Source organism: Pristiophorus japonicus, chromosome 21 (genome assembly GCF_044704955.1).
Source record: "Pristiophorus japonicus isolate sPriJap1 chromosome 21, sPriJap1.hap1, whole genome shotgun sequence".
In the NCBI taxonomy this organism is placed as follows: domain Eukaryota; kingdom Metazoa; phylum Chordata; class Chondrichthyes; family Pristiophoridae; genus Pristiophorus; species Pristiophorus japonicus.
In genome coordinates this window covers 32,254,820-32,281,628 of record NC_091997.1, presented here as the reverse complement: position 1 = coordinate 32,281,628, position 26,809 = coordinate 32,254,820, and the positions used below count along the sequence as shown (strand labels likewise).

The window sequence follows — 26,809 nt, the reverse complement described above, 5'->3', positions numbered from 1 at the left end:
TTATCTCCTTGTTTAAGAAACTGTCTATTTCTGTCTTAAATTTATTCAATGTCCCAGCTTCCACAGCGAATTCCACTGCCCTCAGAGAAGAAATTTCTCCTCATCTCTGTTTTAAATGGGCGGCCCCTTATTCTAAGATTGTACTCTCTAGTTCTAGTCTCCCCTATCAGTGGAAACATCCTCTCTGCATCCACCTTATGAAACCCTCTCATAATCTTATATGTTTTGATAAGATCACCTCTCAATTCCAATGAGTAGAGGCCCAACCTACTCAACCTTTCCTCATAAGTCAACCCTCCTCATCCCCGGAATCAACCGAGTGAACCTTCTCTGAACTGCCTCCAAAGCAAGTATATCCTTTCGTAAATATGGAAACCAAAACTGCACACAGTATTCCAGGTGTGGCCTCACCAATACCTTATTTAGCTGTAGCAAGACTTCCCTGCTTTTATACTCCATCCCCTTTGCAATAAGGGCCAAGATACCATTGGCCTTCCTGATCATTTGCTGTACCTGCATACTATCCTTTTGTGTTTCATGCACAAGTACCCTCACGCCCTGTTGTTTGTGGGGCTGGAGGAGATTACAGAGATAGGGAGGGGCGAGGGCCATGGAGGGATTTGTAAACTAGGATGAGAATTTTGAAATTGAGGTGTTGCTTAACCAGGAGCCAATGTAGGTCAGCGAGCACAGGGCGTGATGGGTGAGCGGGACTTGGTGCGTGTTAGGACACGGGGCAGCTGAGCTTTGGATCACCTGTAGTTTACGTAGGGTAGACTGTTGGAGGCTGGCCATGAGTGCGTTGGATCCAGTGCGTTGGAAGGTAACACCAGCGGCGGGGGTGGGATTGGCAGCATGTGGGGAACGCGGGTGGTCGCGGTTAGGTGCCGCGGGTGATGCTGATCTGGCTTGCGATCTTTGAATGAGCGTCGGAGAGAAGAAGTCGGCTTGTTGGCTTTAACCCAGACTGACTGTGTCCCATTGAACTCTGAGCCAGATCCTAACCACAAGCCACTGAGCCCAAGTCAACACTACAGCTGGGATTGGCTCCACTCCACAAACTCAGAACTTTAGTTCAATGAAGAGAGGGGGAGGAAAGGAGAAAAAAAAGCCGCCTTTGATAAGAAATCTGAACTCAACATGTAGATACAGCAATTGATCAGGAAGGCGAATGGAATGTTGGCCTTTATTGCAAGGGGGGTAGAGTTATAAAAGCAAAGAAGTCCTGCTACAACTGTACAGGGTATTGGTGAAACCACACCTGGAGTACTGCGCACAGTTTTGGTCTCCATATCTAAGGAGAGATATACTTGCATTGGAGGCTGTTCAGAAAAGATTCACGAGGTTGATTCCTGAGATGAAGGGGTTGTCTTATGAAGAAAGGTTGGGCCTCTACTCATTGGAGTTTAGAAGAATGAGATGTGATCTTATTGAAACATATAAGATTCTGAGGGGGCTTGACAGGGTAGATGCAGAGAGGATGTTTCCCCTCGTGGTGGAATCTAGAACTAGGGGGCATAGTTTCAGAATAAGGGTGCGCACATTTAAAATGGAGATGAGGAGGAATTTCTTCTCTCAGCCGGTTGTGAATTTTTGGAATTCTCTGCCCCAGAGAGCTGTGGAGGCTGGGTCATTGAATATATTCAAGGTGGAGATAGACAGATTCTTGAACTATAGGGGTGTCAGGGTTATGGGGAACTGGCAGGGAAGTGGAGTTGAGCCCAAGATCAGATCAGCCATGATCATATTGAATGGTGGAGCAGGCTCGAGGGGCCATATGGCCTACTCCTGCTCCTATTTCTTATGTAACTGAATAAATTCACAGCACGAACTGTTTGGGGAGAGGGGCATGAATGGTACCTCATTTTGAGCGAAATAGGTTAGAAAAATGAGAGGTCATAGAAGAAAGAAATGGAAAGTCTTGCCTTTATATAGCTCTTGTCACGACATCAGTACAGCCAATGAAGTACTTGGTGCAGTCACTGTCGTACTGTAGGAAATATGGGAGCCAATTTGCGCACAGCAAGCTCCCACAAACAGCAATGAGATAACTGGCCAGATAAGTTGGTTTAGTGCTAAATATTGGCCAGGACACCGGGGATAACTTCCCTGCTGTTCTATCAAAATAGTGCCATGGGATCTTTTACGCCCACCTGAGAGAGCAGACGGGGGCCTCGGTTTAACATCTCATCTGAAAGACGGCACCTCTGACAGTGCGGCACTCCCTCAGCACTGCACTGGAAGTGTCAGCCTAGATTTTGTGCTCAAGTCTCTGGAGCGGGACTTGAACCCACGACCTTCTGACTCAGAGGCGAGTGTGCTGCCCACTGAGCCACAGCTGACACAGAACTATCAGGTGCACAGGCACAAGACTAGGTCAGGGGACTCACTTTGCGCACAATGCTGTTTACACTTGAAACAAGTTGCCGGATTGAGCAGTGAGTGCGGACTCAGTGAGTGAGTTCGAAAAGGAACTGGATTAATTCCTTGGGTTGAGCACTATCACTACATGTCGAAGGTAAGTGGGATTTAAGCTTGCACCTCATGGTCGCTGTGATCTCCTGGGATCTGTTTTTGATTGACGTCGGGGACGGAGAGTAATTTCCCTGATTTCATTCCACTGAACTTGATCGAGTCTTTAATCTGTTTCTTCCCTCTCCCCGGAGACATTGTGACTCCAAGTGAGAGGGAACATTGGTCGTCACGATGTTTTAGTGTGTCGTGACTAAGCGGGCTCGCTACACCAGCTGCTCTTTACCCGTCCCTTCTGTTTGTATCTACATTTAGCCCAGATCAGGTGTGGCAAGTACGGGCCAACACCGAGTGAGAGAGGGATGGGTGAGCGCGTGAATGAGGGAGGGAGAAAGGAGGGAGTGAATGAGCAAGAATGGGAGGGAGTGAGTGTCTGACAAATGGAGGGGGTGAGTGGGGGAGGGAGGAAGGTGAGCAGGGAATGAGGGAGTGAATTACAGTGAGTCTGAGCGAGTGAATTAGGGAGGGAGTGAATGAGTAGGTGAGGGAGGGTATGAGCATCTGACGGGGGGAAGGAATGAGTGAATGGGGGATGGAGGGAGTGAATGAGTAGGTGAGGGAGGGTGTGAACATGTGACGGAGGGAAGGAATGAGTGGGGGAGGGAGGGAGTGAATGAGTGGGGGAGGGAAGGAGTGAATGAGTAGGTGAGGGAAGGTGTGATCATCTGACGGAGGGAAGGAATGAGTGAGGGAGTGGGGGAGGGAGGGAGGGAGTGGATGAGCGAATGAGGGAGGGTGTGAGCATCAGACGCTCACAATGATTGAGTGAGTGGGGGAATAATCTGATGGAAGGTTTCGTTTCGTTTATTGAAAGTTGGTCACACCTAGACCCATTCCCAGCTCTTGCCCACTCTCCTGGGTGAATGCAGCTTGATTCTGTGCTATGAAGTTCAACTGAATATTTTTGTCTTCCCGCTCCCGGAGTCTACATTTTTTGCGTCCTTTTTTACTGTGTTTTTAAAAAAAAATCTTTGAATATAAAGTTCTCAAACCTGCTGCCGGGGTGGGGGCAGCTCTTGGGTTTGAAATGCACGTCCGCTCCCTGGGACTCAGGAGCCCTGTGTCGGTCTGCGCTGTCTGGGGAGGTCCATGCCTCCAGGAATTTACATGGACAAGGGCGAGACTTGACTGACATCTGCTTTCCTCTCTCTGTCTCCAGTTAATACAGAAACCGAGTCAGCGGTGGTGAATGTTACATATGGAACCAAGGACCAAGCCAGACAGTAAGTACCAGAGATATAAAACAAAACCTGCTGGAAACACTCAGCAGGTCGGGCAGCATCTGTGGAGAAAGGAACAGAGTTAACGTTTCCGGTCGATGACCCTTCGGCACAGGAGGAGGCCATTCGGCCCATCGTGTCTGTGTCTGCTCTGTGACAGAGCGATCCGATTAGTCCCACTCCCCTACTCTTTCCCCACAGCCCCGCAAACATTCCCTTTTCCAGTATTAATCCAATTCCCTTTTGAAAGTTACTATTGAATCTGCTCCCACCGCCCTTTCAGGCAGCGCGTTCCAGATCATAACAAGTCGCTGCATAAAAAAATTCTCCTCATCTCATCTCATCTCTGGTTCATTTGCCAACCACCTTAAACCTGTGTCCTCTGGGTTACCCGCCCTCCTGCCACTGGAAACCACTGTCCTTATTTTCTCTATCAAAGCCCGTCATAATTTTGAGCATCTTTATTAAACCTCCCCTTAACCTTCTCTGCTCTAAGGAGAACAAGACCAATCTCTCCATCTCCTGAATTAACTCCACTCCCACTCTGACCTCTCCGTCCTCGGCCTCCTACACTGTTCCAACGAAGCTCAACGCAAGCTCGAGGAACAGCACCTCATCTTTCGTTTAGGCACTTTACAGCCTTCCGGACTCAACATCGAGTTCAACAATTTCAGAGCGTAACCTCTGCCAATCTTTGGTTCACTTTCCCCCTCCTCGATATTATGTTATTTTCTTTGTCTCCAATGACAGCTGGTCATTATCTCGCTATTCACATCCTATCGAGACTAACCTTTTTCTAACTCGGGCCATTATCATTTCAATTCGGCCCATCGTCCCTTTTGTCTCTCTAATCTCTCCTGCCTTCCACCCTATCACAGACCTTCCCTTTTGTTTTTTCCTCCCCTCCCCCTCAGTGCTCCTTAAGAATCTGTTCTTTTCGAACATTCTGATGAAGGGTCATCGACCTGAAACGTTAACTCTGTTTCTCTCTCCACAGATGCTGCCTGACCCGCTGAGATTTGCAGCATTTTCTGTTTGGATTTCTATAGCACCTTTCACAACCACCGAATGTCTCAAAGCGCTTTACAGCCAATGAAGTACTTTTGGGGTGTAGTCACTGTTGCAATGTGGGAAACGCGGCAGCCAATTTGCGCACAGCAAGCTCTCACAAACAGCAATGTGATAAGGACCAGATAATCTGTTTTTGTTATATTGATTGAGGGATAGATATTGGCCCCAGGACACTGGGGATAACTCCCCTGCTCTTTTACATCCACTTGAGAGAGCAGATGGGGCCTCGGTTTAACGTCTCATCCGAAGGACGGTACCTCCGATAGTGCAGCGCTCCCTCAGCATTGCACTTGCAGTATCGGCCTAGATTTTTGTGCTCATGTTCCTGGAGTGGGACTTGAACCCACAACCTTCTGACTCAGGCAAGGGTTCTACCCACTGAGCCACAGCTGACACGCCCAATTGGTACGGTAGCACGGTGTTTATGTTACTGGACTAGTAACCCAGAGACCAGAGTTCAAATCCCAACATTGCAGCTGGGGAATTTAAATTCACTTAAATAAGTTGGAAATTAAACAGCTAGTGCCAGTAATGGTGACACCGGATTGTCGTAAAAACCCATCTGGTTTACTAATGTCCTTTAGGGAAGGAAATCTGCCGTCCTTACCCGGTCTGGGCCTATATGTGACTCCAGACCCACAGCAATGTGGTTGATTCTTAACTGACCACTGAAATGGCCCAGCGAGACACTCAGTTGTATTGAAGAATCATAGAAGTTTATAGCACGGAAGGAGGCCATTTCGGCCCATCGTGTCCGCGCGGCCGACAAGAGGCTATCCAGCTTAATTACACTTTCCAGCTCTTGGTTCGTAGCCCTGCAGATTACGGCACTTCACGTACTTTTTAAATGTGGTGAGGGTTTCTGCCTCTACCACCCTTTCAGGCAGTGAGTTCCAGACCCCCACCACCCTCTGAGTGAAGATATTTCCCCTCAAAACCCCTCTAAACCATCTACCAATTACTTTAAATTTATGCCCCCAGGTTGTTGACCCCTCTGCTAAGGGAAATAGGCCCTTCCTATCCACTATAACTAGGCCCCTCATAATTCTATACACCTCAATGAGCTCTCGCCTCAGCCTCCTCTGTTCCAATGAAAACAAATCCAGCCTATCCAATCTGTCCTCATAGCTCACCACCACCAATTTCTCGAGGGCGATTAGGAATGGGCAATAAATGCCAACCTTGCCAGCGACACTCACATCCCGTGAATGAATGTTTTAAAAAAAGGCTTCACAGGCTTAGTGCCCTTTTCTCCAGAAAAGAGAAGGCGGAGCTTGATCTAGGAGAGATCAAAGGGGTTCAATAGGGTTCATAGAAGAGATGTTTCCACTTGTGGGAGAGACCAAAAGTAGCGGCTACAAGGTAGTCACTAATAAACCCAATGGGGAATTCAGGAGAAACTTCTTTACCCAGAGAGTGGTGAGAATGTGGAACTCGCTGCCACAGGGAGTGGTTGAGGCGAACAGCAAAGGTGCATTTTGTGATCTATTCTTTATGACAACACACACACACACACAGGATGGCTCTGCAGGAACTTGTCATGTGACCCTTGTCAGATGATGCTTTTATTATATCCATCGGCAATTGCTTTACCACAGTGCTCCACTAGGGCGAGCTCTCTGTTACAGATTGAGGGGGAAGCTGGACCAGAACATGAGGGAGAGAGGAAGAGAAGGCGATGCTTATAGGGTGAGATGGATTACGGTGGGAGGCAGCTTTTGCATACACACAGACAGGGACCAGTTGGGCCGAATGGCCTGTTTCCATGCTGTAAAATTCTACATTTCTCGGGACGAAAATAAACATGGCGCCTTTTGTTTCTGCTTGTCTTTCCCCCAGAGCAATAACGAAGCTAAACGGTCACCAGTTGGAGAGCTACAGTTTGACAGTCACCTATATCGCCGATGAGCAGGCAGTGCAGCAAGGGCAGGAGATGGGCCGCCGAGGGTACAGTGGCAGAGGCCCGCCTCAGCAAGGCTCCTCCGCCCCCATGAAGCAGCAGTTCGACATTCCGCTACGGATCCTGGTCCCAACCCAATTTGTGGGTGCCATTATCGGAAAAGAGGGAGCCACCATTCGGAATATCACAAAACAGACACAATCCAAGTAAGAGACGCGTGTGCACCCGGCCGGGCTGGGCAGGGTACCGTCTGGTGGTCATCCAAATGCGGGCGATCCAGCCCTTTATTCTGCTCGTCCAGCTGCCGCTGGGGAGGGGACACTCCCAATGGTCAGGCAACAGGATAATCCCACATCCTCACCCAAGACCAATCCTGACACAGGAGCATCGCAACAGACCATTCAGCCCCTCGAGCCTGCTCCGCCATTCAAATAAAGGGAGAATGAGAGAGAGAGAGAGAGAGAGAATGGGGGGGGATGGAAGAGAGAGAGAGCGAGAATGGGGGGGGAAGAGAGAGCGAGAATGGGGGGGTAGAGAGAGCGAGAATTGGGGGGGTAGAGAGAGCGAGAATTGGGGGGGTAGAGAGAGCGAGAATGGGGGGGTAGAGAGAGCGAGAATTGGGGGGGTAGAGAGAGCGAGAATTGGGGGGGGGAGAGAGAGAGCGAGACTGGGGGGGAAGCGAGAGAGCGAGACTGGGGGGGGAAGAGAGAGAGCGAGACTGGGGGGGAAGCGAGAGAGCGAGACTGGGGGGGGAAGAGAGAGCGAGACTGGGGGGGGAAGAGAGTGAGATTTGGGGGGGGAAGAGGGAAGAGAGCGAGAGAGAGAGCGAGACTGGGGGGGGAAGAGAGAGCGAGACTGGGGGGGAAGAGAGAGAGCGAGACAGGGGGGGAAGAGAGAGAGCGAGACTGGGGGGGAAGAGAGAGAGCGAGACTGGGGGGGGGAGAGAGTGAGAATGGGGGGGAAGAGAGAGCGAGACTGGGGGGGAAGCGAGAGAGCGAGACTGGGGGGGGAAGAGAGAGCGAGACTGGGGGGGAAGAGAGAGAGCGAGACTGGGGGGGAAGAGAGAGCGAGACTGGGGGGGGAGAGAGAGCGAGAATGGGGGGGAAGAGAGAGAGCGAGACTGGGGGGAAAGCGAGAGAGCGAGACTGGGGGGGGAAGAGAGAGCGAGACTGGGGGGGAAGAGAGAGAGCGAGACTGGGGGGGAAGAGAGAGAGCGAGACTGGGGGGGGGAGAGAGTGAGATTTGGGGGGGGAAGAGGGAAGAGAGCGAGAGAGAGAGAGAGACTGGGGTGGGGGAGAGCGAGCGAGAATGGGGGGGGAGAGCGAGCGAGAATGGGTGGGGGGAGAGAGCGAGACTGGGGGGAGAGAGAGCGAGACTGGGAGGGGGGGAGAGCGAGCGAGAATGGGGGGGGAGAGCGAGCGAGAATGGGGGGGAGAGCGAGCGAGAATGGGGGGGGGAGAGCGAGCGAGAATGAGGGGGGGGGAGAGAGCGAGCGAGACTGGGGGCGGGGAGAGCAAGCGAGAATGGGGGGGGGGAGAGAGAGAGCGAGCGAGACTTGGGGGGGGAAAGCGAGCGAGACTGGGGGGGGGAGAGAGCGAGCGGGAATGAATGAGAGGGGGAGAGAGAGCATGAAGGGGAGAGAGAGCATGAGGGGGAGAGAGAGAGAGAGAGAGAGAGAGCATGAGGGGGAGAGAGAGAGAGAGGGGGAGGGGGAGAGAGAAAGAGAGAGAATGAAGGAGAGAGAGAGAGAATGAAGGGGGGAGAGAGAGAGAGAAAGAAAGACTTTCATTTATATAGCACCTTTCTCAAAACATTTTACAGCCAATGAAGTAGTTTTGGAGTGTAGTCACTGTTGTAATGTGGGAAACACGGCAGCCAATTTGTACACAGCAAGCTCCCTCAAACAGCAATATGATAATGACCAGATAATCTGTTTTGGTTATGCTGATTGAGGGATAAATATTGGCCCCAGGACACCGGAGATAACTCACCTGCTCTTCTTCTAAATAGTGCCATGGGATCTTTTACGTCCACCTGAGAAAGCAGACGGGGCCTCGGAAAGGGAGTATCAGCCCAGTCTGATCATCACCTTGTACAGGCTGTACTGTGTTGTGTTACACACTGCACTCCCTGTTGTTCCTCTGGCCTTGTGTGAACGTTGTTGAGCGACAGTTCGAGGGATACGGTGACTGGGTTGGGGTGCGACGGCGGGTCCCGGTTACTACTTTCCAGAGACAGCGCTGGAAAATGGATGGGCATCCCCCAGTCAGGTTCGGAGGTCGATAGACTGGTCTGGAAAGGGTAGTGAGGGATATGGAGCAATGGCAAGTGACTGGAGTTTGAAGTGCACGTCAGCCGTGAACTGATTGAATGGCTGAATGGGCTCGAGGGGCCGAATGGCCTACCCCTGTTCCTCTTACTGACCCATCACAGCCAGCAGACTGGAGCCAAGTATAACGTCCCAGGAGCAATGGCCTACCATGTTACTTTACAAACCATTGTTTGCAATCCGAGCTGATATGGTTGTGTAAGATGCGTTGGAATAGCAGGGGAACACTTGGAAGACAGGGGGCAAGAATGCAAGTGTGGTAAAGAGAGCGGCGATTGAGAGAAGTGTGAAGACAAAATCGAGGCACTGAGGGCACGCGAGAGGGAGGCGGGAATGGAATGGAAGAGAGTCGGAGAATAGAGGAAGAGTGAGAGAAAGGAAAGAAAGACTTGCATTTATATAGCGCCTTTAACGACCACCAGATGTCTCAAAGTGCTTCTGAAGTGTAGTCACTGTTGTAATGTGGCAAACGCCAATTTGCGCACAGCAAGCTCCCAAAAACAGCACTGTGATGATGACCAGATAATCAGTTTTAGTGATGTTAATTGAGAGATAAATATTGGCCCCAGGACACCGGGGATAATTCCCCTGCTCTTCTTTGAAATAGTGCCATGGGATCTTTTATATACACCTGAGAGAGCAGGCGGGGCCTCGGTTTAACATCTCATCTGAAAGGCAGCCCCTCCGACAGTGCAGCGCTCCCTCAGCACTGCACTGGGAGTGTCAGCTGAGATTTTTGAGCCCATAAACTTCCGACTCAGAGGTGAGAGTGCTGCCCACTGAGTCACAGCTGACAGAGTGAGAGAGAGAGAGAGGGGAGAGCGTGAGGGGGGGATGTGGGAAGTAGAGAGCAAAGAGGGATAGAGTGAGGAGTAATCGAGAGTCAAAAGAGGAGTAAGATGGAGAGAGTGAGAGACAGAAGTGTTGGAGAGCAAGAGGGCCGGAAGGAAAGAACGGATGACGACACTCATTGGGCACCCTTGTTGCTCCAGGATTGACGTCCATCGGAAGGAGAACGCGGGTGCAGCGGAGAAGCCAATCAGCATCCACTCGACAGCAGAGGGTTGCTCTGCCGCATGTAAGATGATCCTGGACATCATGCAGCAAGAGGCACAGGCAACCAAGACGTACGTACCTGTATCCCGGCAACCAGCAGGCCCAGCGTGGGACACCTCATTCTGATACACTCCACACTCCTCACTGTAACACTGATATACCCCACACCCCTCACTGTAACACTGATATATCCCACACTCCTCACTGTAACACTGATATATCCCACACTCCTCACTGTAACACTGATATACTCCACACCCCTCACTGTAACACTGATATACCCCCCACCCCTCACTGTAACACTGATATATCCCACACTCCTCACTGTAACACTGATATACTCCACACCCCTCACTGTAACACTGATATACCCCACACCCCTCACTGTAACACTGATATATCCCACACTCCTCACTGTCACATACTGATATACCCCACACCCCTCACTGTAACACTGATGTATCCTACAGATTCCTCACTAATACTCTGATATACCCCACAGCCCTCACTGTAACACTGATCTACCCCATACCCCTCACTGTAACACTGATATACCCCACATTCCTCACTGTAACACTGATATACCCCACATCCCTCACTGTAACACTGATATACCCCACACCCCTCACTGTAACACTGATATACCCCACACTCCTCACTGTAACACTGATATACCCCATACTCCTCACTGTAACACTGATATATCCCACACTCCTCACTGTAACACTGATATACCCCGTGCCCCTCACTGATATACCCCACACCCCTTACTGTATCGCTGATATACCCTGCACCTCTCACTGTAACACGGATATACCCTGCACCCCTCACTGTAACACTCTGTTGTTATCTATGTTTCCTCCCTGAATTGTTCTGTTGTAGTTTAACTGCAATCTCGTCTCCACAGAGCGGAAGAGGTTCCGTTGAAGATTCTGGCGCATAATAACTTTGTTGGCAGGCTGATTGGGAAGGAAGGCCGGAATCTGAAGAAGGTGGAACAAGACACAGAAACGAAAATCACGATTTCTCCGTAAGTGCAGCCCACCGGACCCGGCTTCCGGCCCCCCCACAGGCGAGGGAACATGATATGTCGAGCCGCACAGGGCTAGGCTGGTGTACACCAGCCTGAGTCCTGGGATTGTCCTGTGAGGAGAGATCGAGTAGACTCGGCCTATATTCTCTGGAGTTCACCCCCCTCCCCATCTCCTCTCCTCATCTCCTCCTCCCTTCCCCCTCCCCATTCCCTATCCCCTCCCCCTGCAGAATGTACGGTCGGGTTGTTCCGGACAGGCTGAGTGGCCCACATTGGGTGGGGTCGCATAGGCCACCTATTCGCCCCAGTGATTCCCGGGGCCCGATTTCAATCGCTCCGTGCGCCCAGTCCGTGCAGGCCTCGTGGCGCGGACAAATTTCTACCGCAGTGAGCGTTAGCCGCTGAATCCTACCCTGCCCCTCCCCATCTCCTGCCCTCTCCCTCCCTCAGCAATACACTGGCAGAGTCAGCCTAGATTTTTGTGCTCAAGTCCCTGGAATGGGGTTTGAACCCACGACCTTCTGCCCTCGCCCTTCCCCCTTGCAGCAGCAATGGCAAACAGAGACTCATTGGCTGGTTTCAGTACGCTCCCTGTCTCAGCAAAGCTGAAGCTGGCTTCCTCAGTCCAGGCCACGGACGGAGACCTCAGTCTATACCAGGCTGAGCCACACTTAAGGCCATGTAATTGGCAGTAGCACCACCTTCCTGCAGAGGCCGCCACCGAGCATGTTCTACAAGGTACCAAAAGTTTATTAACTTTGAGCCACGGATAGCAGCACCACCACCTGCAGGCTCCTGCTGGTATTGCAGCTCCAATCGGTCACAAGAAACCCAAAGAATATTATGTAGAATAACAGCACAGAAACAGGCCATTCGGCCCCACTGGTCCGTGCCAGGGTTTATGCTCCACTCGAGCCTCCTCCCACTCTCTCCATCTCACCCTTATCAGCACATCCCTCTTCCTTTCTCCCTCATGTGCTTATCTAGCCATCCCTTAGGTGCCTCGATACTATTCGCCTCAACCACTCCCTGTGGTAACGAGTTCCATATTCTCACCACTCCCTGGGTAAAGAAGTTTCTTCTGAATTTCCTGTTGGGTTTATTAGTGACTGTCTGTCTTATATTTATGGCCCCTAGTTTTTGACTACCCACAAGAAAAGAAAGACTTGCGTTGAGCTCCTTTCTCGGCCACCGGACGTCTCAAAGCGCTTTACAGCCAATGAAGTACAGTTGGAGTGTGCGAAACGCAGCAGCCAATTTGCGCACAGCAAGCTCCCACAAACAGCAATGTGATAATGACCAGATAATCTGTATTTGTTATATTGGTTGAGGGATAAATATTGGCCCCAGCACACCGGGGATAGCTCCCCTGCTCGTCTTCGAAATAGTGTCATGGGATCTTTTACGTCCACCGACAGTGCGGCGCTCCCTCAGTACTGCCCCTCCGACAGTGCGGCGCTCCCTCAGTACTGCCCCTCCGACAATGCGGCGCCCTCAGTACTGCCCCTCCGACAATGCAGTGCGCCCTCAGTACTGCCCCTCCGACAGTGCGGCGCTCCCTCAGTACTGCCCCTCCGACAGTGCGGCGTTCCCTCAGTACTGCCCCTCCGACAATGCAGTGCGCCCTCAGTACTGCCCCTCCGACAGTGCATCGCTCCTTCAGTACTGCCCCTCCGACAGTGCGGCGCTCCCTCAGTACTTCCCCTCCGACAGTGCGGCGCTCTCTCAGTACTTCCCCTCCGACAGTGTGGCGCTCCCTCAGTACTGCCCCTCCGACAGTGCGTCGCTCCCTCAATACTGCCCCTCCGACAGTGCAGTGCTCCCTCAGTACTGCCCCTCCGACAGTGCGGCGCTCCCTCAGTACTGCCCTCCGACAATGTGCCGCTCCCTCAGTACTGCCCATCCGACAGTGTGGCACTCCCTCAGTACTGCCCCTCCGACAATGCAGTGCTCCCTCAGTACTGCCCCTCCGACAGTGCGTCGCTCCCTCAGTACTGCCCCTCCGACAATGCAGTACTGCCCCTCCGACAATGCAGTGGTCCCTCAGTACTGCCCCTCCGACAGTGCGTCGCTCCCTCAGTACTGCACTGGGAGTATCAGCCTAGATTTTTGTGCTCAAGTCCCTGGAATGGGGCTGGAACCTACAATCTTCTGACCCAGAGGTGAGTGTGCTGCCCACTGAGCCACAGCTAACACACAAAGTATTGTATTTAAACTTATATCAGTTTCCATCCTGCTGCGACAGGTTACAGGACCTGACGCTCTACAACCCTGAGAGAACCATCACAGTGAAAGGCTCCATAGAAGCTTGCTGCAAAGCTGAGGAAGATATCATGAAAAAAGTGCGAGAAGCTTACGAGAATGACATCGCTGCTATGAATGTAAGTTTGCATCAAAAAAAGGTCATCAATTGCTCTTTTTAGAAATTGGTTTAATACTTTCTAATTTTCACTTTATTTTCACCTCCGTAACATCGCCCGTTTCCGCCCTTGCCTCAGCTCATCTGCTGCTGAAGCCCTCATCCGTGCCTTTGTTACCTCTAGACATGACTATTCCACGTACTCCTGGCTGGCCTCCTACATTCTACCCTACGTAACCATCCAAAACCCGGCTGCTCATGTCCTAACTCGCACCAAGTCCCGCTCACCCATCACCCCTTGTGCTTGCTGACCTACATTGGCTCCCGATTAAGCAACGGCTCAATTTCAAAGTTCTTTGTTTTCAAATCTCTCCACGGCCTCGCCCCTCCCTATTTCAGTAATCTCCTCCAGCCCCACAACCCCCCCGAGATGTCTGCGCTCCTCCAATTTTTTCCTTTAGAGCATCCCTGATTATAATCACTCAACACTCGGTGGCCGTGCCTTCTGTTGCCTGGGCCCCAAGCTCTGGAACTCCCTGCCTAAACCTCTTCGCCTCTCTACCTCTCTTTCCTCCTTCAAGAGGCTCCTTAAAACCTACCTCTTTGACCAAGCTTTTGGTCACCTGACCTAATTTTTACCCTTATGTGACCTGGTGTCAAACTTTGTTTAATAACGTTCCTGTGAAGCGCCTTGGGATGTTTTGTTACATTAAAGGTGCTGTATAAATACAAGTTCTTGTTAATTAAACGGCATTCATTATTGCCACACAAGTTCGGTTATCTCGGGGCAGCAGTAGCACAGGGTGCAGAGAGATACTAGTGGGGACTCTTGTTGTTCTCACAGTTTGGTTCCACATTAACAGTTCTCCACACGTCCGTCTGTCCACCCAGGTGCAAGGCTCCTGTGTCGATATCAAGGCATCTGCCCTGATGTCGTCGTCGTCGTCATCATCATCATCATCATCATCATCATCGTCATCATCATCATCATCATAGGCAGTCCCTCGAGTCGAGGATGACTTGCTTCCACACCAAAAAGTTCACAGGTGTTTTAATGAAGGACCTAATATTCCGGATCCCGAACTACATCCTGAAGGGTGGAAGATGCCTGTGTGTGGATTTTTTTAACGTGTGATGGCCGTTGCACACCAGCCACCACACGGGCTTGACAGAGCTAGGTCTTGGTCCAGTGGCAAAGATTGACCAAGATGATCGGAAATCAGCCCTACTGCACGGACCTAGTGCACACACACATCGCAGTGTGGGTTGGCCCGTGCTGCCCTGAACTCGCACCTCGCCTGGAACCCGATCACTCCCCTCTATGTAACCTGCCTAGATGTTGGCTAACTAACAGAAAACAGAGACCCGGGATAAATGGTTCATTCTCTGGTTGCCAACCAGTAACTAGTGAGGTGCCGCAGGGATCAGTGCTGGGACCCCAACTATTTACAATCTATATTAACGACTTGGAAGAAAGGACTGAGTATCACGTAGCCAAGTTTGTTGACGATACAAAGATGGGAGGAAAAGCAATGTGTGAAGAGGACACTAAAAATTTGCAAAAGGACATAGACAGGCTAAGTGTGTGGGCAAAAATTTGGCAGATTGAGTATAATGTTGTAAAATGTGAGATCATGCACTTTGGCAGAAAAAAAATCAAAGAGCAAGTTATTATTTAAATGGAGAAAGATTGCAAAGTGCTGCAGTATAGCGGGACCTGGGGGCATTTGTGCATGAAACACAAAAGCATAGTATGCAGGTACAGCAAGTGATCAGGAAAGCCAATGGAATCTTGGCCTTTATTGCAAAGGGGATGGAGTATAAAAGCAGGGAAGTCTTGCGACAGCTATATAAGGTATTGGTGAGGCCACACCTGGAATACTGCGAGCAGTTTTGGTTTCCATATTTACGAAAGGAGATACTTGCTTTGGAGGCAGTTCAGAGAAGATTCACTAGGTTGGTTCTGGGGATGAGGGGGTTGACTTATGAGAAAAGGTTGAGTAGGTTGGGCCTCTACTCATTGGAATTCAGAAGAATGAGAGATGATCTTATCGAAACGTATAAGATTATGAGGGGGCTTGGCAAGGTGGATGCAGAGAGGATGTTTACACTGATGGGGGAGACTAGAACTAGAGGGCATGATCTTAGAATAAGGGGCTATCCATTTAAAACAGAGACGAGGAGAAATTTCTTCTCTGAGGGTTGTGGATCTGTGGAATTCACTGCCTCAGAAAGCTGTGGAAGCTGGGACATTGAATAAATTTAAGACAGAAATAGACAGTTTCTTAAACGATCTGGGGATAAGGTGTTATGGGGAGCGGGCAGAGAAATGGAGCTGAGCCCAAGATCAAATCAGCCATGATCGTATTAAATGGCGGAGCAGGCTCGAGGGGTCAAATGGCCGACTCCTGCTCCTATTTCTTATGTTCTTATCTAACGCTCCTGTATCGGTATGAGTACTAATTTATTTAAACTGATTTAATTTGCAGCTCCAGGCAAACTTGATTCCTGGCCTGAACCTGAATGCTCTGGGTTTGTTCCCACCTTCATCATCCACCGTCCCCCCTCACCCTGTGGGGGTGGCACCAGCAACACCTTACGGTCCCTACGTGGTGAGTCTGTCGGGATTCTCACCTCCGCCCACTTTGGGGTAAGGTTGGGAGTGGGTGATCATTACAAAATTGGGCGGATTACAAACCCACCGTTAGTAACTGTCAGCAGGGAACTGGATCGCTCCTTAAAAAGGAAACATTTGCTGGGCTGTGGGAGGAAAGAGTGGGAAAGTGAGAATAATTGGATAGCACTCCCACAGAGCGAGCACAGGCCCAATGTGGGCCGAATGGCCTCCTTCTGTGCTGTATCATTCTATAGTGAGCTGGGTTCATTTTTAACATTTTAAAAGCAAAATTCTTCCCGGGTTTTCATTTCTAGTAAAGTCAATAACTTCGGAAGAGATGTATGCCGTGTGGCTGAACCGATATCGCCCACAGTCAAAACCTGCTTCCCTCTGTAGAGTTTTGCAAGCTGCAAATCAGAGGCTGCTCGCTCAGCCTGGTTGGAGCTTCTTCAGATTCGGTGTGTGGGGAATCTGTTTAAAAGACGTGAACGATGGCACTGAGCACGGAATGAGAGAACCGGGGGGGGTCACAGTCTCAGGATAAGGTGTTGGCCATTTCGGACAGAGATGAGAGGAAATTTCTTAAATCAGAGGGTGGTGAATCTTTGGAATTCTCTGCCCCAGAAAGCAGTGGATGCTCAGTCGTTGAATATATTCAAGACAGAGATCGATAGATTTTTGGATATTAAGGGAATCGAGGGATATGGAGATCGGACGGGAAGTGGAGTTGAGGTCAAAGATCAGCCGTGATTTCATTGAATGGCGGAGCAGGCTCGAGGGACTGAATGGCCGACTCCTGCTCCTATTTCTTATGTTCTTATGAATTTGATTTCTGCAGCAAACCTCAGACCCCGAGACGGTGCACATCTTCATCCCTGCCCAGGCCGTGGGAGCCATTATCGGAAAGAAAGGGCAGCACATTAAGCAGCTGTCTCGATACGCAGAAGCTTCGATCAAGGTGAGAATGTGTTTTTTGTAATCTGCTCTCTGGGATGGTAGCGAGCGGTCTTATTTCAAAGCCCAGGGGCGGGATATTCGGTCTTCTGACGCCCCTGTTAGCGCCAGGAGGGGTGGCTCGCTTCCAGTGTCCCGCCGGGACATTCGGTGCCGGTATTGAGGGGGCGCGGAGCATTACCGCCCGGGAGAGGCGAGCCGAGCCGGTGTGCAACACTCCTGATTACGGCACCGGCTCAATGTGTGGCCCTGGCCCGGCCCGCAGAGCGCCCCTGCTGGGAATGCCTGTGAAAGCGGGCGGTCCGAGCTGTAACATCTGCAGTGACGTTAGTAATGTCCACCTCGGGTAAGTACGATTTGGTTTTTTGAGGGGGTTTTGCGATTTAATATTTTGGTGACGTGAGTTATGTTTTGGGAATGTGTTCCGTTTTTTTTCCAGGTTTTATTTTCCACCTGAAGCCTCTCTCAGGGCGCTCCGAGGTCGGCTGTTTAGCTCGGGATCGTCACTTGCTCAGCCGGCCTAGTGCCCCGAGAGAGGTGTGCAATGCCTCCCTTAGCAGCTTGCCCCACACTCAGGGCCCAGCTGGTGAATTTTGCGGCGGCAGACACAAACCATTTGCCGGCGCCAAATTTACCGCCCCGCCCGGGACACCGCCCGAACTGCGGCACAACCGAATTTCAACCCCTTTGGTTTTATTTATAACCTGGTGGCTTGTTGGGCCACTTGTGAGGGAAGCAGGCGTCAACTGCCTCATGTGGGACTGGAGTTACATGTGGAAAGAAAGACTTGCATTTCTATAGCACCTTTCACCACCACCGGACGTCCCAAAGCGGCTTTATAGCCAATGAAGTACTTTTGGAGTATAGTCACTGTTGTAATGTGGGCCAGGTTTGGGATTGTCAAAGCTCCAGGATGCCCTCAGAGTGTCCAGGGTTTGAAAATTTACCTCCTGGGCACTGCTGCCAGCAACAACCATCGGGGCATTAAACAAAAGCACAGAGTTTATTTTTCAACGCTTCCAATTATCAGTTATAAAATTATCGGAGGAAGGGGGGAAAGGCTGGGCCAGACAGTTGGAGGTCATGTGACGACGTCCAATCCGAGCCAGGTTCCCTTCCCTCACGGACATTCGGGAACCCGTTGTTTTTTTTTTTACAACAATCTTGGCGGCTTTTGTCGTCGTGTTCCCCTCCCCCAACCTCCCATCGCCCACCCTCTCCGCATGCTGCCCCACCAATGGCCATATTTACTGAAGCCAATTTGACAATTCCCTACAGTTACCGCGGTGTCCAGTACAAGAGCCACTGATCTGCCATACCCCGGGGCACACGGCGGCCTGTAATTGGGGCACTGGCAGCGTTTTGGATGAGCTCACCTTTACGGGTGGGGAGGGTGGGGGAGACGGAAAGGTGCGAAGCCAGCCAGCAGAGCGTCAGAATAGTCCGGTCGAGTGGTAACACGGGCATGAATCATGTACATTGCATTTATTTGCTGGGCCGTCTCTTAGTTCATGAGTCAATTTGACTTTATTGAGCTTTGCTGTGACTCAGTGGGCAGCACTGTCGCCTCTGACTCAGAAGGTTGTGGGTTCAAGTCCCACTCCAGGGACTTGAGCACAAAATCTAGGCTGATACTCCCAGTGCAGTGCTGAGGGAGTGCTGCACTGTCAGAGGTGCCGCCTTTTAGATAAGACGTTAAACCGAGGCCCCGTCTGCTCTCTCAGGTGGATGTAAAAGATCCCACGGCACTATTTCGAAGAAGAGCAGGGGAGTTATCCCCAGTGTCCTGGGCCAATATTTATCCCCCAATCAAAATAACAAAAAAACAGGTTATCTGGTCATTATCACATTGTTATTTGTGGGAGCTTGCTGTGCGCAAATTGGCTGCCGCGTTTGCCACATTGCAACAGTGACTACACTCCAAAAGTACTTCATTGGCTGTAAAGCGTTTTGAGAAGTCCGGTGGTCGTGAAAGGCGCTATATAAATGTAAGTCTTTCTTTCTTTGATGCTGCCATTTTGTTACTAAGAGACGGCCAAGTGCAGCAAAGCTGTCCCATCATGCATCATCTGGTCTGTTCAGGTGATGATGTCATGGTCTGGGCTCCCCCTGGTGGCCTGGTGGGTAAATGCGGCTCAGTAGGTGCCTGGTTCGATCACCTGTCTCTTCCCCCACACCCCAGCCCCAAGCCAACAAGGGGACAACAGCTGGCCTCACTGTCTCACCCCCCTCTACCCTCGGAGCCAGACAGGGGCATTAAAAAAACCCAGCCATGGTCGCTGCTCCCGATTACAACCCAGTAATTCCCGCTGGAGAAAGCTCGCGTGAGGATATCATAGAATCATTGGCATTTTGCAGCACAGGCCATTCGGCCCATCATGTCTGTGCCAGCCAAAAAAGAGCTATCCAGCCGAAGGGAATCGGATAAGTACCTGAAAAAAAAATCTGCAGGGCTACTGGGGAAGAGAGGGGGAGTGGGACTGGCTGAGGTGCTCTTGCAGAGAGCCGGCACGGGCTCGACGGGCCGAATGGCCTCCTTCTGTGCTGTAACCATTCTGTGTAACTATCCCACTTTCCAGCTCTGGATCCGTAGCCCTGGAGGTTACGGCACTTCAAGTACATATCCAATTACTTTTTAAATGTAGCGAGGGTTTCTGCCTTTACCACCCTTTCAGGCAGTGAGTTCCAGACCCCCACTACCCTCTGGATGATAAAAGTTCCTTAACTCTTTTCTAATCCTTCTACCAATTATTTTAAATCTATGCCCCCTGGTTAACGACCTCTCGCTAGGGGAAATAGGTCCTTCCTATCCACTCTATCTAGGCCCCTCATAATTTCATGCACCTCAATTAAATCTCCCCTCAGCCTCCTCTGTTCCAAGGAAAACATCTCAAGCCTATCCAATCTTTCCTCATCGCTAAAATTCTCCAGTCCTGACAACATCCTTGTAAATCTCCTCTGTACCCTCTCTAGTGCAATCACGTCTTTCCTGTAATGTGGTGACCAGAACTGCATGCAGTACTCCAGCTGTGGCCCAACTAGTGTTGTATACAGTTCATATCGGGGTTGAGGGCCGGGGGGGGGGGGGGAAGGATGTAGGGAAGTTGAGAGGAGAGGTTTGAGCTCTGAGGTGATTCCCCAAACACTCTGCCCACACTCACTATCATGGCTGATGCGATGCGTGACCGCTTGGGTGAGAAGGTTGTGGGCACCCTGTGTGTACCCAAGAGCGGTCAACGCCAACACGACAGGATGTGAGAAAGTAAGTCAGAAAAATATCCGCCCGAAAATTCCGTTCGGAGGCTTCCTGCGGACAGACCCCTCCAACCAAAATATTTTTAACGAAAATACCCGGTGGTCCCGGAGGAACGTAGACTTGCGCTCCGAGGCCTCGATGTGCAGCCCAGCGTATGGGAACGCGTCGTCCAGGGACGTGCGCGTATCCTGGGATCACGTGGTCCTGGACCACCAATCACAGCGTAGTATTCTCATTCACAGTACTGGCAGCTCCGAGCTCCTGTTACTATCAATGAGAACGTCCTAAAATCAAATAAAACACGCACACAAATTTAAAAAAAACACTTAAATTATTTTTCATGGGCTTATAGTTTGGATTGGATGAGGAGCCCTTTAAAGGTGATTGAATTCACTAAACCATGGTTCGTGAGTCGACTGTTCCAACACACTCCTGGCCGGCCTCCCACCTTGCACCCTATATAAACTAGAGGTGATCCAAAACTCGGCTGCCTGTGTCCTAACTCGCACCAAGCCCCACTCACCCATCACCCCTGTGCTCGCCTACCTGCATTGGCTCAAGGTTAAGCAATGCCTCGATTTCAAAATTCTCACCCTTGTTTTCAAATCCCTCCATAGCCCTCGTCCCTCCTTATCTCTGTAATCTCCTCCAGCCCCACAACCCCCCGAGATGTCTGCGCTCCTCTAATTCTGTCCTCCTGTGCATCCCTGATTATAATTGCTCAACCATTGGTGGCCGTGCCTTCTGTTGCCTGGGCCCCAAGCTCTGGAACTCCCTGCCTAAACCTCTCCGCCTCTCTTTCCTACTTCAAGGCGCTTCTTAAAACCTCTTTGAACAAGCTTTTATTTACCTGCTCTAATTTCTCCTTGTGGCTCGATGTCAATTCTTTTAATCTCCTACTGCTCGTGTGAAGCGCCTTGGGACGTCTCACTACATTAAAGGCGCTATATAAATGCAAGTTGTTGTGGTTGACACAGAATGGAAGTGGTCGGCCCCTAATCTCACGCCAGGTGTAATATCTCTGTGTCCTTGCTCACAGATCGCGCCGGCAGAAAGCCCAGACACAAAGCAACGGATGGTAATCATCACGGGCCTACCCGAGGCCCAGTTCAAGGTAACGGGGTCGGCGAGCAAGAGAGGCAGAGAATCGTTCTTCCACAAACATGAGCTCCGGCCGTGGGTGATAGCGAAATCCCGGCACTGGCTGGGAACACGCTGCCTATCACTGCACCGTATTGCACTGCACGCCTTGTCTCTGATTCAGACCAGTCCAGTCCTCACCGGGCAGCAAAGGTTTGGGAGATTTTATTGATGTGATGCAGTGGGCTGTTCAGACACGGAATGCTCAGCCACAATCAGCGGTGGAAGCAGAATCGGTCAGCGCTTTTCAAAGGGAAGCGGGAGAGTATTTGAAAAATGACATTTTTAACGGTGTTGGGGAAAAGATGAGGGAATGGGAGTAATTGGAGAGCTCTTTGAGAGAGCTGACACAGGTGTGATGGGCTGTGAATGGCTTCCGTCTGTGCTGTAAAATGTCGTGATACTAAAGCAACGCCCTTGGGCTTGGGAGGTGAGGCAGCGGATTAATAATTCTGCCTTTTCACCCAATACTCCCGCTCCAATTTTGTCTGATCTGATGAGAATATATCTCTCTCTCTTTCTCCATCCCCCTCTCTCCCTCTCTTTCTACCTCTCCTTCACTCTCTCATTCTCCTTCACTCTCTCTCCTCTCTCCCCTCTCACTTTTTACCTCTCCTCCTCTCGCCCTCCTTCTCGGTCTCCCTCTCCCTTTCTCTCTCCCTCGCCCTCTTTTCTCTCCTCATCCCTCCTCTTTCTCTCCCTCACTCTCTCTCTTTTTTTCTCTCCTCCCTCCTCTCCCTTTCTCTCTCCCTCGCCCTCTCTCCCCATTTCTCTCCCTCCCTCCTTCCCCTCTCACTCTCCATCTCTGTTGCTGTTAGATTTCCAGATGAAATGAGCTTGTGCCTAAAGTGGCATTAATTAATTAAACTGGCGGTCGCCCCCAGGCATGGCCAGTGTGGAATAAGAGCCTGTGTATCCCTGGCTGAGGAAGCAACTGATCGATGTCCACAGATTCCCCCCCCCCCCCACCTCTCACCCTCCCCCACCCACCCGGCTACAAACTCCATGGGTGCGAACTCCAGTTGAGGACCGGATTGGGGTCTGCTGCGAAGCCCCCCCCATGGTCGAATAACCTGCTAACACTCAACTCGCACATGGCGAGCGGCCACATTTGTGACATCAGTCAGGAGCTGCAGGCGAGCTGGGGCGAGGGCTGTGAAGGAACTATTTGAACCACTCTTTGTTTCCCCCCCAGGTCCAGGGACGGATCCACGGGAAGCTGAAAGAGGAAAATTTCTTTGGGCCCAAGGAAGAAGTGAAACTTGAGACACACATTAAAGTTGCTGCCTCAGCGGCTGGCAGAGTAATCGGCAAAGGCGGGAAAACTGTAAGTGCTAAGTGTTGGTGATGACTGTAAGCTGGTTTGTAGGTTTCAGAGAAAGAAAGACTTGCATTTATATAGCGCATTTTACGACCACCCAAAGCGCTTTACAGCCAATGAAGTACTTTTGGAGTGTGGTCACTGTTGTAATGTGGGAAGCATGGCAGCCAATTTGCACACAGCAAGCTCCCACAAACCGCACTGTGATAATGACCAGATAATTTGTTTTCGTTATGTTGATTGAGGGATAAATATTGGCCCAGAAATAACTCCCCTGCTCTTATTTGAAATAGTGCCATGGGATCTTTTACGTCCACCTGAGAGAGCAGATGGGGCCTCGGTTTAACGTCTCATCCGAAAGACTGCACCTCCGACAATGCAGCGCTCCCTCAGCACTGCACTGGGGAGTGTCAGCCTGGACTGTTTGTGCTCAAGTCTCTGATCCCACAACTTCTGACTCAGAGGCAAGGGTGTTGCTCACTGAGCCACGGCTGACACTACAGAGAGGGAGTAAAGCAGAGGGGGGCAGAAACTCAGTCTCCTGTGCAACATGGTCCTTAGAGTGGGTCAGTTCACTGTTCGAGCTTCTGGAGAGAAAACTAACCCGGTGAGAAGGCAGCTGGATGCGTTTGAGATTAGCCATTACATGTTGTGAAAAATTCTTATCGTCTTTCTACAACCAGAAAATAAACCCCCTGCATCTGCGTTCCCTCATCATCATCATAGTCAGTCCCTTGAAGCGAGGATGACTTGCTTCCATGCCAAAAAAGGACGAGTTCACGGGTGTTTCAATGACGGACCCGAACTACATGTTGAAGGGTGGAAGATGCCTGTGCGTGGATTTTTTTAATGTGTAGTGGCCGTTGCACACCAGCCACCACACGGGCTTGACGGAGCTAGGTCTTGGTCCAGTGGCAAGGATTAACCAAGACAACTGGAGACCAGCTCTGCTGCACGGACCTAGTGTGCACACATATCGCAGTGTGGGCTGGGCCGTGATGCCCCTGGGCCCCGATCACGTCCCTCCACAGTCTCTCGCCGCTCCTGCTGCATCTGCCCATGCTCCAATCACCGCCCTGGATCTTGATGACGTCACTCTTCACAGCCGGTGCCCTCCTACACCAGCTCGCACTATACCTTGCCGTGGTACACCGCCACGCTGTCCATGGCCACCGCTCACTGCTCCTTTTATGGCCCATCGGTTAGTGTCACTGCAAAGATGTCTCTTTTTGCGGAGTATATGTTGATTTGGTTTTGAGGGTTCTAATTCATTGTCTCTGAAAATGCTGTTGATGTGTTTCTGAGACCCGATCAGACGCTCCTGCTACCTACCGACCTAAGCTTGCTGAGACAGATGTGCCAGAACAAGTTGCTATGGAGAGCGGATGCATTTCCACCTCAGGGACCTGGGCTTTGAATCCAGGCTGGAGGATGGGATGAAAGTTCCTCTAATGTTTGACGTGAAGTGTCTCAACGGGAACGAATACACGAAGCGAAACTGCTCACAGCCCAGTGCTGATTGACACTGGATTGAGCAATGTGGGAAATCGAAATATCCTCTGAGGCTGGGAGTTGAAACACGTTTGTGGACATCAGAAAAATAGCCTCACCCTTCATTCATCAATCCTGTATCCGATCTGGGGGCTCTTGATGTTTATTATATACGCCTGTGTCTATGCAATAATACTTGGCAGGTCATTCTCACTGCGATTGTGGAGAGCTCCGTACTGCTGAGAACACCACTCGTCAGAACGGAAGAGGCTGAGGGGAGACCTTGAGACCTTATTTAAGTGTGTAAAATTATGAAGGGGCCTAGATAGAGTGGATAGGAAGAACCTATTTCCCTTAGCAGAGAGGTCAATAACCAGGCAGCACAGATTGAAAGTTATTGGTAGAAAGATTAGAGGGGATTTGAGAAACTTATTCACCCAGAGGGTGGTGGGGGTCTGGAACTCACTGCCTGAAAGGGTGCTAGAAACACTCATCGCATTTAAAAAGTACTTGTACATGCACTTGAAGTGCCGTAACCTACAGGGTTACGGACCAAGAGTTGGAAAGTGGGATTAGGCTGGGTGTGGAGACAATGGGCCGAATGGCCTCCTTCCGTGCTGTAAATTTCTATGATTCTATGATACTATTCCTAACACTCTCTGCCTTTACCCTTCCTTGCTGTAGGTGAACGAGCTGCAGAATCTGTCCAGTGCAGAAGTAGTTGTGCCACGGGACCAGGTCCCAGACGAGAATGACCAAGTTGTTGTCAAGATCATCGGTCACTTTTATGCAAGCCAGGTAGGCACACATCCAGCCGCCTTCAGTGATACTCGGTGGGCCATTGCTCCTCGAAACTTCCCTCTCTCAATAAGGGACCGCCCATTTAAAATGGAGATGAGGAGGAATTTCTTCTATCAGAGGATTGTAAATCTATAGAATTCTCTGCCCCAGAGAGCGGTGGATGCAGAGAGGATATTTCCACTCATAGGTGAAACTAAAACTAGGGGACATAGTCTCAGAATAAGGGGCTGCCCATTTAAAACTGAGCTGAGGAGGAATTTCTTCTCTCTGAGGGTTGTAAATCTGTGGAATTCTCTGCCCCAGAGAGCTGTGGAGGCTGGGTCATTGAATATATTTAAGGCGGAGATAGACAGATTTTTGTCAGGGCGGGAAAGTGGAGTTGAGGCCAAGATCAGATCAGCCATGATCTTATTGAATGGCGGAGCAGGCTCGAGGGGCCGTATGGCCAACTCCTGCTCCTATTTCTTATGTTCTAATTCCCGCAGCGGGTCTCTGAAATATGAAGATGATCTGTCTCTTTGCCCCACAGCTCGCGCAGAGAAAGATCAGGGACATATTGGCTCAAGTCAAACATCAACAACAGCAGAAGGTACAAAGCAGCCAGTCCCAGCCTCGGAGGAAGTGAAGATGCCAAAATTGCCCCGTACACCGCCCAACGATGGAGACAGACGCCAGGCCAAAGAGTGGCTGTGTTCAGATCAACCTTTGGTTCACCTTTAAAACTGTGGAAGGTTAAGTAGACATTGTGGATAAAAAAAAGTATATTACAGGAGCAATTTGGTGTAATTTAAAACTTTTTCTACTTGTGCTCATTTCAACTGAGGGTTTAACGATGTAAACGATGTAGGGTATCATGGCCTCAGTTCCTTGTGTGGTCAGACATGCTCGCTAGACGTCAGCTAAGTGTCACCTGGGAGATTGGAGATCCTGTCAGTTGTGTAGGTCCCAAGCCCCTTCCCACTCCGAGATCTATGCCCCACTCCGAGACCTACGTTGGCAATCCTACTATGGAATGATTGCTACCAATTTTGGGTTTGTGACTTATTTTCGATGAGAGTTTTTCATTGCTTCTTGTTAATAGTAGAATTACTACATTAGCAACTTCTGCTGTTAACAACTCCTGTGAGAAGAAATCTCCTTTTAACTCAGTCTCTCCAACATCTACTTTCCTGCCCCTCTTAAAACCCACCACCTTTGTCCCCTCACTCTTATTCTGATAGGTTTCAGGGCAATGCAAGGCCGCCCAGGTTAGGGACAAAGTGAGACGGTGAATATGGATGGGTTTGAAGAATAGGGACATTGACAAATTTGGATTCCAGCATAAAAATTCTCTAACTCATCAAGAACATTCAAATGACAAGACTGATTAAGGGGTGTGGGAAGCCAGGAGAGAGAAACACACTATCCAGTGACAAATTGGCGAAACAAAATACCTCAAAGCTAAAAGTGTACTTGTGATGCCCATCATATCTAATGATCTGATTGGGTAGTGTTGTAGAACTCTGGAATTGAGCTCTGCCACCGGAAACCAGTCAATTGCTTCTCTCCTGTACTCAGTAATTGGAGCCAATCTAATGAATCTCATCAACCTTTCAAGCCCCAAAGAATCTGTTCACTTTCTGCTAAACAGGCTCAGAAAGGTCCCTAACAGAAAGTGCTGGGTGATATAACATTCGTAAAAATAGAAATAAAAAGGCCACATGATTTAGTGTAGGGATGATGTGGGTTT

General features: G+C 50.4%; 1 protein-coding gene across 1 annotated transcript in view; it reads left to right on the top strand.

Annotated features, from left to right (window-relative positions):
• Positions 1 to 25,978, top strand: part of igf2bp1 (insulin-like growth factor 2 mRNA binding protein 1) — a 148,100-nt gene extending 122,122 nt beyond the window's left edge. Inside the window, exons 4-14 of the mRNA XM_070864046.1 lie at positions 3,692 to 3,755; positions 6,663 to 6,929; positions 10,045 to 10,179; positions 11,016 to 11,138; positions 13,387 to 13,522; positions 15,990 to 16,112; positions 16,956 to 17,075; positions 21,367 to 21,441; positions 22,663 to 22,794; positions 24,964 to 25,077; positions 25,610 to 25,978. Of these exons, the coding sequence (XP_070720147.1) occupies positions 3,692 to 3,755; positions 6,663 to 6,929; positions 10,045 to 10,179; positions 11,016 to 11,138; positions 13,387 to 13,522; positions 15,990 to 16,112; positions 16,956 to 17,075; positions 21,367 to 21,441; positions 22,663 to 22,794; positions 24,964 to 25,077; positions 25,610 to 25,705 (1,385 nt within the window). The 3' untranslated portion in view covers positions 25,706 to 25,978. The remainder of the gene's footprint in view (positions 1 to 3,691; positions 3,756 to 6,662; positions 6,930 to 10,044; positions 10,180 to 11,015; positions 11,139 to 13,386; positions 13,523 to 15,989; positions 16,113 to 16,955; positions 17,076 to 21,366; positions 21,442 to 22,662; positions 22,795 to 24,963; positions 25,078 to 25,609) is intronic.
• The last annotated feature ends 831 nt before the right edge of the window (positions 25,979 to 26,809 follow it).